General features: G+C 40.8%; 1 protein-coding gene across 1 annotated transcript; it reads right to left on the bottom strand.

Annotated features, from left to right (window-relative positions):
- Window positions 1-9,228: 9,228 nt before the first annotated feature.
- Window positions 9,229-14,175, bottom strand: klf11a (Kruppel like factor 11a). The gene is made up of 4 exons (XM_067984262.1): window positions 13,985-14,175; window positions 12,259-12,516; window positions 10,996-11,995; window positions 9,229-9,940 (listed from the first exon to the last, which is right to left on the bottom strand). The coding sequence occupies exons 1-4, from the start codon at window positions 14,033-14,035 to the stop codon at window positions 9,636-9,638; spliced, it is 1,614 nt and encodes a 537-aa protein (XP_067840363.1). The 5' UTR covers window positions 14,036-14,175; the 3' UTR covers window positions 9,229-9,635.
- Window positions 14,176-15,038: the final 863 nt, after the last annotated feature.

Here is a 15,038-nt window from a genome sequence, read left to right as displayed (position 1 = left end):
AGCCGTCAGGGACCTAGCAGCTTTCGTGAGGGAAATGGCCACCTTCCGACCGTCACTGCCCATGACTTTTAGGCAGGTTAATGTGAAAATTGCATTGAGATCTTAACAGCATTGTTTGACCTCCTATTTAAATATATTCATTAGGCAGCCTCTGGGCTGCCCAAGCTTCAATTCTACCTCCGCCGCCCCCCACTGCCAGTTAGCTGCTCACCTGTTTGGGCAGTATTCAAATGATGCCAGGCCTCCAATGAAGACTTCCATGTGGGAATGCCGTCCGCACCCACCGGTGATCATCTGGGAGTTAAAATCAGCCTATAGGTTCTCTGTACCCTGTTTAACTTAAAACTGAATGTCATTTCAAGAAAGACTAGTAGGGCCTGGGAAGCTATTCCCTTTGAGGAATATTTGTCTGTTTATGTGAAAGATCTGGAAAGAAAGACATTTCAAATAGCTCAACTAGTTAGGTTATCTATTTAACCCTTTCAGGAAGTGGTTCAAAGCTGCTGTGTTAGTTGAACAGACTTGAATAATTGAATGTTACTCTTATTTCTGTAAATAAATCACAGAAGTTTAGTCTGTTGTGAAAGTGACTTTTATTAATCACCTTCTAAAGTGACATGGACATGTAGTGGAAATCCTACACATGTCCAAGGAGAATAAATTGGTCTATTGTTAGCTCTGGGCACACTATCCTAGATTACTAAGCACACAAGGTTCGTAGGAGAACAATATACCCGCACATCTGAGGAGCTGTGGATAAGGAGGCTGTGCTTCCCTGGGGAGGCTGTTACAGAGTTGTCTCGCCTCCTGCAACAAGGCCTGCAACCCACTGCCACAGCTGGTACAGCATTGCCTGTTGCAGTCAAAAGTCACTGCAGCCCTGAATTTCTTGCCTCCGGCTTTTTCCAGGTTGCAACAGGGGATGTTGGTAATATCAGAGACTGCAGTCCCTGCTCGCATTAAGCAGGTGATCGATGTCATGTTTGCCAAAGCAAACACTTTCATCACGTTCTCTAAAAACAGTAGGATAGATCTATGAAGTTTGCACGAATGGTAGGCTTCCCCCAAGTGCAGGACCTCATTAACTGCACTCACATCCCTCTGCAGGCTCCTTCAGATGAGCCCACTGCTCTCATGAATCACAAGAGCTTTCACTTCCACTCCATTAATGTGCAACTGACCAACAGCAGTGCATCAGGCAGATCTGTGCTCACCATCCTGACAGGTGCTATAATGGATTTATATTATGCCTCCATCATCCACTCTTTGCCAGCGCACAGCAAGTGAGAGGCTGGCTGACTGGAAACAAGGGCTTCCCCTGCACACTTGGCTCATGACCCCTCTCAAGAGCCCACACTCAGTGGCTGAAATGCATTACAATCAGATCTAGGGATCAACTAGAGCCCTCATCGAGCAGACCTTTGGAGCTCTCAAGCAACGACTCCGTGGCCTGGACTGGTCTGGTGGCTTCCTCTGATATACCCCAGAAAGAGTGTCTCGTATGATACTGGTTCGATGTATGTTGCATAATTTTGCTCTGCAATAGGGACAACACATGGAGTCACCACTGGACAAGGACCTCCGACAAAATGAGGTTGATGAGATGGAGAATACCAACCTGCAGCCAGAGCTCTTCGGCAGTACCTAATTGAAGAGCATTTCAGCGCAACAATCCCTGCTCCTATGCTTTAAGAGTCATATCCAACATCTGTCCCAGTCCTACTACCCTCTGATAAACTACATCTGCCCAAAGTCAGATAAATAGTAATATGTTGATAGGTTGAGAGATATGTTGATAGAGTGAGATGGTAAGATGGGAGAGGCTTGTATGGAGCATATACACTAGCATAGATCTATTGGGCCAAATGGCCTGTTTCTGTACTGTAAAATTCTATGTAGTTCTATGTAAAAGACCAACATTGATATTCAGATCACCCGACATTGTAGGGTTACCAGATGCTGCAGGATACAAAGATTTCAAAACTCTACAGCTCCTGTAAGGTGCTCCCTCAGTGGCTTCAGCATGGAAGGTGGAAGGCTGCTGCAGCTCAGACAAGATCCTTATGATCAGCGACCTCTAGGAGCTCAGGCATGGAAGGGCCCGATTTCAGACTGGAGCAAGTTGGTGGCTGCCGGGCTCGGCTGACTTTCTGGCACCAGGTTGAGGGGGTGGCGAGGGTCCAAACATGCTGCCATCCTGCGAGACGGCAACAGGTTCCAATCCCACAACTGCCCTTGCTATCGGCCTGTGGTTCAGCGTTCCACTGATCTGTGGGAGACCAGACTGTGGGAGATCCATGATACATACGAACAATGACGGACAGGATAAAACCCTCTGGTCCATCCAGCCTGTTGAACACAATGTGATACCTTGTGCATCCCAATGTATATACTCCTTACCCCACCCAAAACCATGTGATCTCCTGGGAGAGGCGAAAAACCAGATAGGAAACCCAAGCCAATTTGGGAAGAAAAAAAAATCTGGGAAATCCTTCTCCGAGCCTCTCAGGCAATCAAAACTAGTCCAAGGGGTCACTCTGGCCCTGATAAGTCTATGCATTACATTACCTGCCTTTTGTACAAGGTGATCTCCACCCCTGCCAGAAACAGCTCCAGCTCTCGCTTAAAGGAATTCAGCGAGCCGGCAGCCTGTTCCAGAGGTCCACTATTCTCTCGGAAAAGAACCACCTCCTGACATCTCGCCTAAATCTGGCCTTATACAACCTATAATTGTGGCCCATTGGTCCTCCCTAATCTTTTTAATTGGAACAAATTGTCAATTCGAACACAATCTATTCCCTTCATCATCTTATAAGGTATTCATTAAGGTTCCACATAACAGACTGTTAGTTAAAATTAAAACTCATAGAATTGAGGGCTGGTTTGGAGATTGGTTAGGTGGTAGAAGACAGAGAGTAGGGATAATGGGTATGTACTCGGATTGGAAAGAAGTGACTAGTGGTGTCCCACAAGGATCTGTGCTGGAGCCTATTCACTATATTTATTAATGAATTAGATAACACAATAGAGAGCCATATATTCAAGTTTGCCAATGACAAAAAGTTTGATAGCATAGTAAGTAGTGTAGACGAGAGGATAAAATTACAGAGACATTTATGGATTAAGTGAGTGGGCAAAATTGTAGCCGATGGATTGCAACACAGGTAAGTGTGAGGTCATCCATTTTGGACCAAAATAGGATAGATCCGAGTATTTTTTAAATGGTGAGAAGCTAGGAACATTGGAGGCCCAAAGAGATTTATTGGTCCATGTACACAGATCACTAAAATATAGTGGTCAGGTGCAGAAAATAATCAAAAAGGCTATTGGAATGTTAGCCTTTATATCTGGAGGGCTAGAATATAAAGGGGAGGAAGTTTTGCTACAGCTATACAAAGTCCTGGTTAGACCACATCTGGAGTATTGTGTACAGTTCTGTGCACTGCACCTTAGAGAGGATATATTTGCCTTGGAAGGAATGCAGCATATATTCACCAGAATGTTACCAGGGCTCTAAGGGTTAAATTATGAGGAGAGATTACAAAAACTAGGCTTGTATTCCCTGGAATATAGAAGGTCAAGGGGTGATTTGAGGATTTTAGGATTTTGAAAGGAATTTATAGGGTAGATAGAAACTTTTTCCGCTGGTGGGGGAATCTGGGACAAGGGGACATAACCTTAAAATCAGAGTTCAGGAGTGAAGTTAGGAAACATTTCTTCACGCAAAGGGTGGTAGAAATGTGGAACTCTCTCCCACAAAAAGCAGTAAATGCTAGCTCAAGTAACAATTTTAAATCTGAGATCGATAGATTTTTGCTAGCCAAGAATATTAAGGGATATGGAGCCAAAGTGGATAAATGGAGTTAGGGTATAAATCAGCCATGATCTCATTGAATGGTGGAACAGGCTTGAGGGGCTGGATGGCCTACTCCTGTTCCTATAAACCTCGATCAAATCACCCCTAGGTCACCGCTTCTCTAAAGTGTAAAGACCCAGTTCTTTTAGCCTATCTTGATAAGATGCTTCAAACTGGGAATTAATCTGGTGGCCCTCCTCTACACCCTTTCCAAAGCTTCAATATTACCCACTATGTGAGGAGACCAAAACTGGACACAGTATTCTAACTGAGGCCTGACCAAGGCCTTTAACAAGGACAAAACAGTATGCTTTGTCTTGTAGTCAATTGTCCCCAACACCCTGTTCACTTTAGTTATTGCTTCACGGCATTGCTCATGAACCTTTAGAGATCTCTTTCTTTCTCTACCTGCTTTAATGCATTTTCCTGGAGGGTGTATGTATGTTCAGCATTCACCCTGCCCACATGTGTAACACTGCATTTTTCCAAGTTAAACATGATTTGCCAGTGATCGGACTGAAGCACCGATCCAATCGGTCTCCCAGCCTATCCAATGCCACTGAAGATTTACTAGTATACAACTACATTATCATCTCTTTCAAAACACACATTTTACTAATTTAACCTTGTCACAAACTTAAGATTACATAAAATAACTTATGGTCTGTAAATTGCTCCGAGCCGCAAACCAGCGGTGGTTGCCGCTCATTAGATTTAAATTCACGCACTAAGTTACCGCGTTCTTTTTGGCGGCAACTTCCTTGAGCTGCGAGTTCAAATAACATCAGCGTTCTCTCCCAGGCTGTGTGAGTGGTGAAAGGATCACTAAGGCCCCTCAGCCAATCAGCTTGAACAAGCCACGCTGTGAGAACCAGGGAGTACAGTTCATAGACATACAGTGTAGACTAAAATCTCGGTAAAGTATTGTAAAATGACATAGAGAAAGCAAAATAAAAAGAATATAAGATTAAAAGACTTAGATAAAAGAGACAGAAGGCAAAAGTTTTTTTTAAATTTCTAAATTATTTAATTTTAAAAAATATTTTTTTTAAATATTCAAGAACTATTAAAATCAGGAATAATGAGACTCCACGTTTTTAAAAGCTAATTTTTAGTGTCAGAGAGGTTGTTTGGCAGTCATTAAGACTTACCATGTTGTTGAAACTGAGCTTACCTGTTTTGTGGCGAATTTTAATTTGTTTCCAGCTGGGCAAGAGAGCAAGTTGGTGCTGGTCCGTTGATTCTATTGATTGCAGCCAGCGATATCCCTTTAAGGTGAAACTGTCAGATCACCTGCGAACCAGGAAGAGAAAGTTTTGGATTTTTGCGTTTGACTGTGCATGTGCAGTCGCCAGAACTTGCTCTTAGATTTCGTCACTAATAACGATGAGCGCTGTTGGGCTCAACGTTATTTTGAAAGCAATTCCTGGCCCAATGTATTTACATTGTGTTTCTTACTGCAAATGTATTTAATTCAATACTTGAGCCAATGTTCTAAAATCTCATCTCATACCTGAGGAATGGAGGAAGAGATTTCTAAACTGGGTATTTATTTGTTTGTCAATGAACAATTAAGAAATCTTAGGAATTTAAACCAAAATTGGTACTTAAGTTCAATGCTAGGCCGTTTCCCATAATGTCAGCCTATTGCATGAATGCTGCCTAAGTGGAGACCTGAGATTTTAGAACATTGGCTCAAGTATTGAATTAAATACATTTGCAACTCCCCCCTAATGTCTCAGTATTAAATGTGCCATTCTATATTCAATCTCTGTTCTGTGCTGACCTTTAACTGATTTCAAGGTGGGTCATAAAGGAGGTATTGTTGGATGCAAGGGGCACCTACTAGTCTCAGGCATCCAGGGTTGTCATGGGAGTGGATAGGCCCATAATTTTTATTACAGTACTTTGCAGAGCGAACAATTGTGCAGGCCAAAGAGAAGACCTGAAAATTATTTATTAAAAATATTTGGGCACTTCTGCAGGCATGGCAGAGACCGCTAAGATCTTCTCCAGCAAAACTACAGTGCAATTCCCTGCCTCCAAAATGTTAATGACCTCAAGGCTGAAAGATTGGCTGGAGTCAGGAGTGGATTTCTGAGGCAGCCGAAGATGGACACCAATGGAGCAGCAGTAGGAAATTCATGCGACTATGTGCTTGTTTGCATTTATGAATGAAAGTCAGTACTACTCTCAGTTCCACCTCTCACCCCTATCTGAAGTTACTGCTCTGAAGGATTGAAACTCTGCTACACAATATATAGGCAGGAATTCTCACAACATGTTCACGAGATCAAGGATTCTCACCCATAGCATGCAGCAGTGTTTTGATCACTCGGAGCAACAGCTCCAGGTAGGGATAAAGGGAGAATTCTGGCAGAAAATTGGCAGTGTACCTTGAGTGGAAGGGGAAGAATCGGAGAAGAGTGCCTCCATGAAATGGGGGGAGAGGCGAGAATGAGCTGAGGGGGAGGAGGGAAGTAGGGTGCTGGCATGAGCTGGGGGTGGGGGAAGAGGGAAGAAAAGTCCCTCTATGTCACTATGACATTGTATAAGCAATTTTAATCCAATTCAATAATTGGATTTAGCACCTGAAAGTATCAATACATAACCACAATGGCATGGAATATTTCTGCCAGAGGAACAATCCACAAAGTTTTTGCCACAATCCGTCCATACAAAGGTGACGAAATGTTAGGTGTACCTGGAGCCTAACTTATGACAAATCTATGACCCATTGTACTTTTAACGTATTTATGTGTCATAGGCTGTTTCTGAATTGCATGCTTTTTTTTTAACCACTGTGTCAACTTTTACTGATTTTCTAGTTTACTGATGTAAGTCATCCAGATTGTTCCTGATACATTCATAGGATGTGATCTCCTTACAGCAGAAGCATTAGCCACAGAGCAAACTTCAGTTGCAAACCCAATAACCACCTCAAAGCATGTTCTTGGGCAGAAGTTTAAGTAGCTGCATGCTTTGTGGGCAATCTTGACATATATATATATATACTATATATAAAGCCAGTAAAATAGGCTGCCTGTGAGGAAAAAACAGTCTACAGAACCAGTAGCTCACACATTTGGAAGTGCTTTGGCAAGTTATACTTAGCTCACTTGCGTATTACTGGTGTTCAGCAAGCTACACGCCAGATCTGCCTGCTCAACACCTCTTCTGGATTCAAAATCAAGAAAACATTCCATTCCCCAATCACACCTCACTTGGAACCGCAAGAAGAAAATTCACCCCGAAATTTGGAATGGATAATATATTCAATATTTTCATTGTTATTCTGTTCTGTTCATAATTTTTTTTGCTTTTTAAACACTGAAGTATAAGCTCTGAATATACACAAGTTTATTAAAATTAATTGTAACTTGCCATTCGTGTCATGAAGGAATCGTTCTTACTCATAAACATGTCTATCTACGTGATTAAGTCTTACATGCAGCGCATCACAAATTTTGTGCGTGGGGTGGCACCTTACATCTGTCTCTCGCAGAAGAAATGGAGTTAATGCTTTTCTCATTGGCTCGAATATGCAATTTAACCTACCAATTCAGTGACCTGTAGATCCCACAGAAATCCAACCACTTTACTGGTTATAATTTCAACCGATCACCTTTAAAATGATTGCTTTTCTGTGAACTTCTGTGCAATTCCGTGCATACCAGGCAAGGGAGCATTTGGGCAGCTCCTTTTCTTCGGCCCGACTGACCTGTGGCTCCCCTCTCAAAGCGACATGGGGCTGCTCTGTGGTTCCACCTGCTCCACTGGGTGGGTGCCCCTAATACACGCTCCCAATTTGAGCACCTGACCCCATTAATGGTCCCTTCCTCAGGGTTTTGGAAGGGGTTGTGACAGGCCCAAGGCAGTGGGTGGAAATTCTGCACTGCCACACACCAGTGTAATGGTGCCACCGGAATTTTTACCCCAGCATTTAAATTCAGGACATCCCTGCAAATTATTGTTTCTACCATTTTATCTCAGAAAGAAATTTTAAAAATAAAACTGTGTACTGCCATTTACAATATACATTACAAAATATACAAAAATAACCTTGCAAAATTTCAAAGTACAAAATTTTGTTTTGTTCCATCTATTCGCTTCAATATAGTAAGTAATTTTCATCAAGGTTCCCTGAAACTTACCTCAGATAAAATTCTGAAGTTCACGCTTTATGTTGTTTTGATGATTTTATACAAAAAAAATGAAATTACCTTTAGTATCCCTGATGCTGAGGCATTCTCTAGTAATTCTAAAGCTTTATTTTTGAAAACTTGATCTGTCATTTTGTTTCCATCTTTCTGTATAGAATCCATAGTGTTGGGTGCCTAAGCACTTGTACCAACCAGCTCAGGCTCTGAACAATCCCTCAAAATTCCATCTGAATACGTATCAGTTAAACACTACTCTTCCAGTTATTCAAACTGCAGTACGGTTAGTATACTATAAAACCAGCCACAGCCTGGTCTGATGACGCCCTTAGCTTTTGGGGAAATTTATATTTAAGCAGGTGCAGTGTCTGCCGCAACATAAACTTTTTGCAAGGCATCAATTCATTTTACCTCAAACTTCAAAAGCTTATAATGGAATAGGTGCTTATCAGTGTAATTATGTTATGTCACTGACCATCCATTCATCATTAATAAACCTGGCAAGGGGTCTTTGAACATGGTACCAGACAGCAACAACTTTTACTATCTAACTTCTTGTCAAAATAATTATTTTATGCAGGCCAACAGAAAGGACTTTCTATCGGGCAAAAAAAAAATCAGTGTTATTGTATAATCATTCTGTACATAAGTATACTATCAGCCAACGGCAGTATGTACCTACACTGAAAAAATTATACTGTTTACCAAGCATTCACATACACTGGGGGTAATTTTGACTTTAGACGATAATGTAAAACGGGCAATATCGGCTCGGCTGCTCGATAAACACCTCCTGATTTTCATTTCCATTGATGATACACCATCGGCTAAACTCAAAATTACCCCCATTATGTCTAGAAATTAGATGTTTTAGACAGCTATCAGATTTTCACTGAACTCTTCTTGGCCCGATTACAGCTGTAAACCAGCGATTTTTTTTCTTTTTAAATCTAGAAATCTAAAATAAGGTGCATAATTCCACAGTCTAAGTGGCATTAAATATATAATGCATTTACAAAACTGTGCACTTTTTTTTTAAAAAAGGGTATAATTTAGTAATTTCAATTACTTGAGCCATGTTAATTGTTGATTTCAGTAAGCTGGAGACTAAAAGGAGATTGCTCAAACCTTTTGCTTAAAAAGCCACTTCTGGCAACAAAACAATTCAATGTTCTTCCTCTATTGGGAGAAAACTCAATAAAATGTCCAATGTTATTAATTTGTTATACATGAAAATTGTTTTATTAAATAGAGGAAGTATACAATGTGCATAGCAAATACTATTTACACTACACTTAACTGTTTACAATATGATGATAATTTTCCATGCTGAACATTGATGGAATTTTCTCCCTGTACATTACAAATAAAAGGAAAATTCCACCCTTATGCTTGCCAGATTTTCAAGTTCAACCTGTTTACAAATGTATCTTATTACTACTCACATACATAGGAAAGAAAAAATGAACTCATTCTTGAGAATTCAGTAAAACATGCAGCATTTAGAATTGCTTTAAAAGTCCATCAGACAACAGCTGCTTGTTCAGTTCCTGCTGACAATTTACTCGGTTTTAATTTTCTGAAGACATAGTGCAAATTTTGTCTGTAAGTCATCTCATTTAGGAGGAAGTTGGTGGAGGAATCAATACACTTGTCATAGGGATGACAGGATTCCTGACAGAAGGTGCTGAGGTGGCTATTTTATTCAGTTTGTTAACTTCAGCCTGCCAGTTGGGTACTTTCTTTGTAGTCATATGACGACGAGCGTGTTTTGTGAGGTGGTCACTGCGCATGAAGCGTCGATCACAAACAGGGCACATGAACTTCTTCTCTCCCGTGTGAGTCCTGCGGTGTCGCGAAAGCTCATCTGAGCGTGCAAACTTTTTGTCACACCCTTCCCAGTTACAGTTAAAAGGTTTTTCGCCTGTAAAGATAAAACCCATCATTAGTTCGTAATTCCAGTCCTTCACCTAAGTTTCTTAAAAAGAATTCTACCACGCCATCTATTAAAAGTAAACCATAGTTTAGATTGGGAAACTTAACTTTCTTTTGCTGCAATGTATTTAAAATTGGTTCATCTCCCGTGACGATGCTCACAGGTTTCAAAAGAAATATAACAGGAGTAGGTGACCATGTATTGCTGGTAGGTGGCAAAGGTCAGACCCAATCAAATAGGCAGGACAAAAAAAGACCTGAAAATTTTACAGGGAAATGTTAATTGCCATAGTTCAACAGCAGAAAAAGGAGGCAAGGGGAAAAAAAAGGGATTTTTAAAAACTCCAGTGCATGAAAATGCCTAACATAAAGTAAAGAAATGGGAAACAAAGGAAAGGGGAATAAACAACACTGCAGGCGAGGAGGAAAATGAGTCTCAGTTCCTCTAGACCCAGATAGGCCTCTGGAAATAAACAATAACATAGGAATGTGGAATATTAAAAGAGGCAAGTGTATGGGTAATTTTCATGATTTTAGGAGGAAATTATAAAATGTTTATTTGCTTGTTATCTTATACCTGTTATTTATACAGTTTAACTTGGTCAGAAATAAAAATGGTGACTGAAACCAATGAAAACTTAAATGCAGGGAAGTTTAATATTGTAGCCTTTCAGGCAGTTGCTTTTTGTTTTTCTGTGGTACTTATCAGAAAATCGATATGGTTTCGTAGTTTATTTGAACCACTTGTTTTTTGTTTGCTACAGGCAGATTTAGGTGCTACTTTACACATTCAATATGCGATGTGCAATATGCAAGACTTTTAATTATAGATAGATGTGCATGAATATTATCACTAAAAAATGATCTAATTTGCTTCAAAAATCAGTTAATGCAACAGAAGTAAGAACTGCATATGAAAAGAAATTGTAATAAAAATAAAATCTTTCAGGTTAAAAAAATGTATAATTTACGTTACAAGATTCAGACATTACAGTGGAGGATTTTGACATTGGAATATATTATTATGCTCAAATTAAAGTATACCTGTGTGAGTTCGGAGATGTGCTTTTAAGTGTGAACTCTTGAAGTAGGTCTTCCTGCACCCAGTAAAGCTGCAAATATAATTACGTCTTCTAGAGAAGTCCATCTGTGGTACACAGTTTTGGCCTGACGAGACAAAGACTGGAGCAGGAGCAAGTGGCAGTAACTTTGTGTTGCCAACTGTCATTACCGTCTGTTGACCTGGAGATGGTGGTGTGAGAGATGGCTGGGGTAGCACAAACATCACAGTCCCTTGTGGCATGGATGTTCCCACCAGAAGAGGCTGAGGAACCGGAGCTGTCTGGGTAAATGCAGGTTTTACACAGTTGGTCTGAGTTTGGATGAATGCCGAAATGACACCCCTCCCCCCTCCTCCTCCTCCTCCACCCCCTCCTCCTCCTCCCCCTCCTCCATTCACTGGAAACATCTGACAGATAACTGGAGTGTTTGCCACTGGTACAGGTGGTAAGCGTGCTGGTAAAGACTTGACTAGGTTCTGATTTTCAGTTTCAACTTTGTTTGGTGCACAAGGCAGTGCTAAGGAGGGCACTGCTCGCTGTTGGTCCTTGGTAACTGGACTGGTGAAATTCGGCTTCAAACGGCATTTACTCTCAAAATCTCTGGAGGTGCATGTGTCCTTAGTGTGCTTACATTGGTTCAATACTTTTCCTTTCACCTCTGTCCTAAGATCTTGGTTACTTGAGTCTAGTCTTTCAATCACTGATGATGAAGGAATGCGGTTGCAAGGAGAATTATCAGCAGTGTGACGGATGACACTAGTGGCCACCGATCTGCAGTGATGAGCAACAGTTTGTTCAGCTGAAGGAGGCTTCTGACATGAAAACTCCTGAATGTTCACTAAAGCTGGCTTTGCAGTCATGCTGCTGACTGAGTAGACTCCAGTGTTTGCAGTGACTGTTGTTGGCTTTGTGTAAGTAAGTTGTGGTACTGGGGCAGCATTACCTGATTCAACAACACCAGGACTGTGTGGTGGTGTCATACACTGTAAAGACAAAGGAAACATTAAGCTTAATTTGAAGTGGGAACAAGCTCGATGATGTTTCTTCCTCATCTACAATGCACACAAATCTGTTCTTATTCTTTTATTACCTTAGCTTCTAAATATATTAGATCAACACCTACAATTACAATTACTGTTACATACCAGGTTTAAAAGCTCAAATTTAAATAATTGCCAAGGTTAATATGTTTGCTTTTAACTCCATGGTTACAAATAGGCATAATTTAGAACAATTGTATACTTACAAGTAAAGAAAATGAGTGGTAATCCCTCTGCAACATTGGGGGAACAGATTCACAGTGCACAGAATCAGTGTCAGAAGCAGGTGTAAGTGGTCGGATTTTTAAGAGATCCCCTTTTTGTGTCCTTTGACCCCACGAACTCATACAAACAAGAGCCTCCACAGCTTCAATATCATTCTGTTCCAATGTACTGCCAGAGGACCTTTCACTGTCATGACGTTTCCTTTCCAATATCGATTCATAAATGCCCATGATTTCAACCTGGAGGCAAAAAAGCATCTCAGTTTTAAAATAAAAATCAATTGTATATAGGTCCTTGAACCTGCAGTCTATTTTGATGCACCTTACATTGAGGGAATAAAGTATCACTGTTTCCACACCAAGTTATAGTCCAACGATTTTATTTGAAATCTACAAGCTTTCGGAGGCTTCCTCCTTCCTCAGGTAAATGTCAGGAATTCCTCGAAGCCTGACTTCGAGGAATTCCTGACATTTACCTGAGGAAGGAGGAAGCCACCAAAAGCTTGTAGATTTCAAATAAAATCGTTGGACTATAACTTGGTGTTGTAAAATTGTTTACAATTGTCAACCCCAGTCCATCACCGGCATCTCCACATCATGGTCTCCATCTGTTGCCATCGGTTGTGCGATTACAACAACAACATGCATTTATACAAGGCCTTTAACGTAGAAGAACATCTCAAGGTGCTTCAGAGAAACGTAATTTAGTTTTTTCCCCTAAATTGCCAGAAAATTGGCAGAAATGAGAAAAGGTTTATCATTTTAAATGTAAATTGCATTTATAAATATCAGTATAATCTCAAATTGCAATATAGGAAAATTAGGTACACAACTTTAGAAGAGAGTAAAATAGAAGTTTTGATTTCTTTTCAGACCTAACCAAAAACAAACCATAACATTTGGTCACATTAATTGATTATTTCAAATTCTCAGCTAATAGACATTTAAAGTACCACTCCACGCTAAGTTTAATTGCTATGTTAGTGGGGTCTGGCTGAATGGGCAACATTCAATGAGGAGCATTGGGTGCAGTCTAGATTCAATGACCCTGATAGCCTCCCACTCCAAATATAGAATCATGCTCACGTCATTGATTAAGCAGCCATGTGAAGTCTGCATGTCTACTGAGTTTCTACCAGGAAGTCCCCTCCTACAACATCTCTTTGTCCAAGAAAACAAACTCAAAGATTGATCTAGCTTAGTATGAAATTCAACTTTGTTCACATTCCTTCCAGTCGATGCCATTGCACCACACTCTCGTTTGAATGGAAGACTGAAAGTGTTTTATCTGTTAAAATGCTACGTGATACTATATTTATTTGAATTCATATCACTACTTCATTATACGTTGTATATTCAAATCTGCAAAAGGTCTTATTTTAGGGAATAAGATGAATAACATTTGCACCACACTTGAGGAGGACTGATTGCAACTAACGGATTTGTCGTTACCACTCTACGTTACACAATGTACATCTAATACCCCCCCCCCCCCCCATCAAAAAAAAACAGCGATCCTTTACCATTGTTGCATTCAAAGCCATTCCTAATTTTTCCTACCAGTTTAACAGCTTTCTTAAAACGCAGTCTCAGGAGTACAGTAAGCATTAGGTGAAAGGAACACAATTCTTATAACCACCAGCCTGCACTGTTTATTTAAATGTCATTATTTTATAAATTATACATTGCTGAACATCAGTATACTTACGTTACGTGGATCTTCCATTTCTGCAACTTGGCATGGAGAATTACAGCGCATTTTAATTTTATTAATAATAATAATAATAATAAAGAGAAAAGGAAAAAAAAATCTGCAATCGAAACAATATAACACTGGGGGCAAGAAGGGAAGAGACCTCACAAATGCGAGCGACTCAGTTACAACACACACAGAGAACAACAAAAAAATTACATTACAGCTGGCGGCTGGGCAGCTCCCACCAATGGTAGACAAAGGTGTAGCAAGCGGCGGCCAATGGGAGCGCCGTGAGCGCGTGATCAGGGGCTGATCGCTGGCGTGGCCCCGCTCCGTCATCGGCGTGATTGGCGGGAACGCTGCGGGTGGCCACGCCCACCCCGCCCTCACCCTGTCCTCACCCACGTCCGCCCACACGCAGAGTCACTCGTGTCAGTGAGAACCTGCTGAACTCGGCGCTGGAAACTGGGGGAAAGGTTACGTCGCGTCGGGCTGGGTTAAACCATTGCTGCTGGCTTTAACCGTGTCAGCGGCTGAGTAAACACCAAGAGAGCTGGGAGGGGAGGGCAGTGAAGATGCCGACCATCTGGAAACTGTTTTTCTTTTTAAAAGGCTGAAGTAAGCAAGTTTGTTTCGCATTGGCTTTTTTTTTTAAAAAAATGCCACTTCCTCACAGTTGCTTAAAGGAGCTGGACTGTACATTTGTTTTAAGAAACTAGAAATATTTAATTTCCAATTCAACTGTTTTTAGTTTTAATAAATTCTCATCGGATGCATTATGTTCCTTTTGGGAAACTACACATATGCCTCCAAGTTTGGATGAATGCCAGTTGCTGCTCTGTGAATGTTCGAGGATTATTTTCCCTGAGATTTTCTTTCTCCTCACCGCTGCCCCCTTCTCCGTGTAGTACATATCTCCCTCTTACAACCTAGTACATATCTCCCTCTTGCAACCTAGGTGAGAGCAGAAAGCCCACCTGCACCCTTTCATTCCATGGCACAATATCTTAGAAAGAAAAAATGCAAATGCTGGCAATTTGAAGTAAGAGTAAATAATATTGTGTAC

Source organism: Heptranchias perlo, chromosome 5, assembly GCF_035084215.1.
Source record: "Heptranchias perlo isolate sHepPer1 chromosome 5, sHepPer1.hap1, whole genome shotgun sequence".
Classification (NCBI taxonomy): domain Eukaryota; kingdom Metazoa; phylum Chordata; class Chondrichthyes; order Hexanchiformes; family Hexanchidae; genus Heptranchias; species Heptranchias perlo.
Note: the sequence above shows the minus strand (reverse complement) of the source record. Positions and strands in the feature narration are given on the sequence as shown.

Excerpts from the sequence above, each read along its gene's own strand:
- klf11a (XM_067984262.1), bottom strand. The coding sequence starts at position 14,035 with ATGCGCTGTAATTCTCCATGCCAAGTTGCAGAAATGGAAGATCCACGT. Across the intron at positions 11,996-12,258 it reads ACCACTCATTTTCTTTACTT|TGTATGACACCACCACACAG; the intron begins GTAAGTATACAA and ends TTGTCTTTACAG. Across the intron at positions 9,941-10,995 it reads ACATCTCCGAACTCACACAG|GCGAAAAACCTTTTAACTGT; the intron begins GTATACTTTAAT and ends TTATCTTTACAG.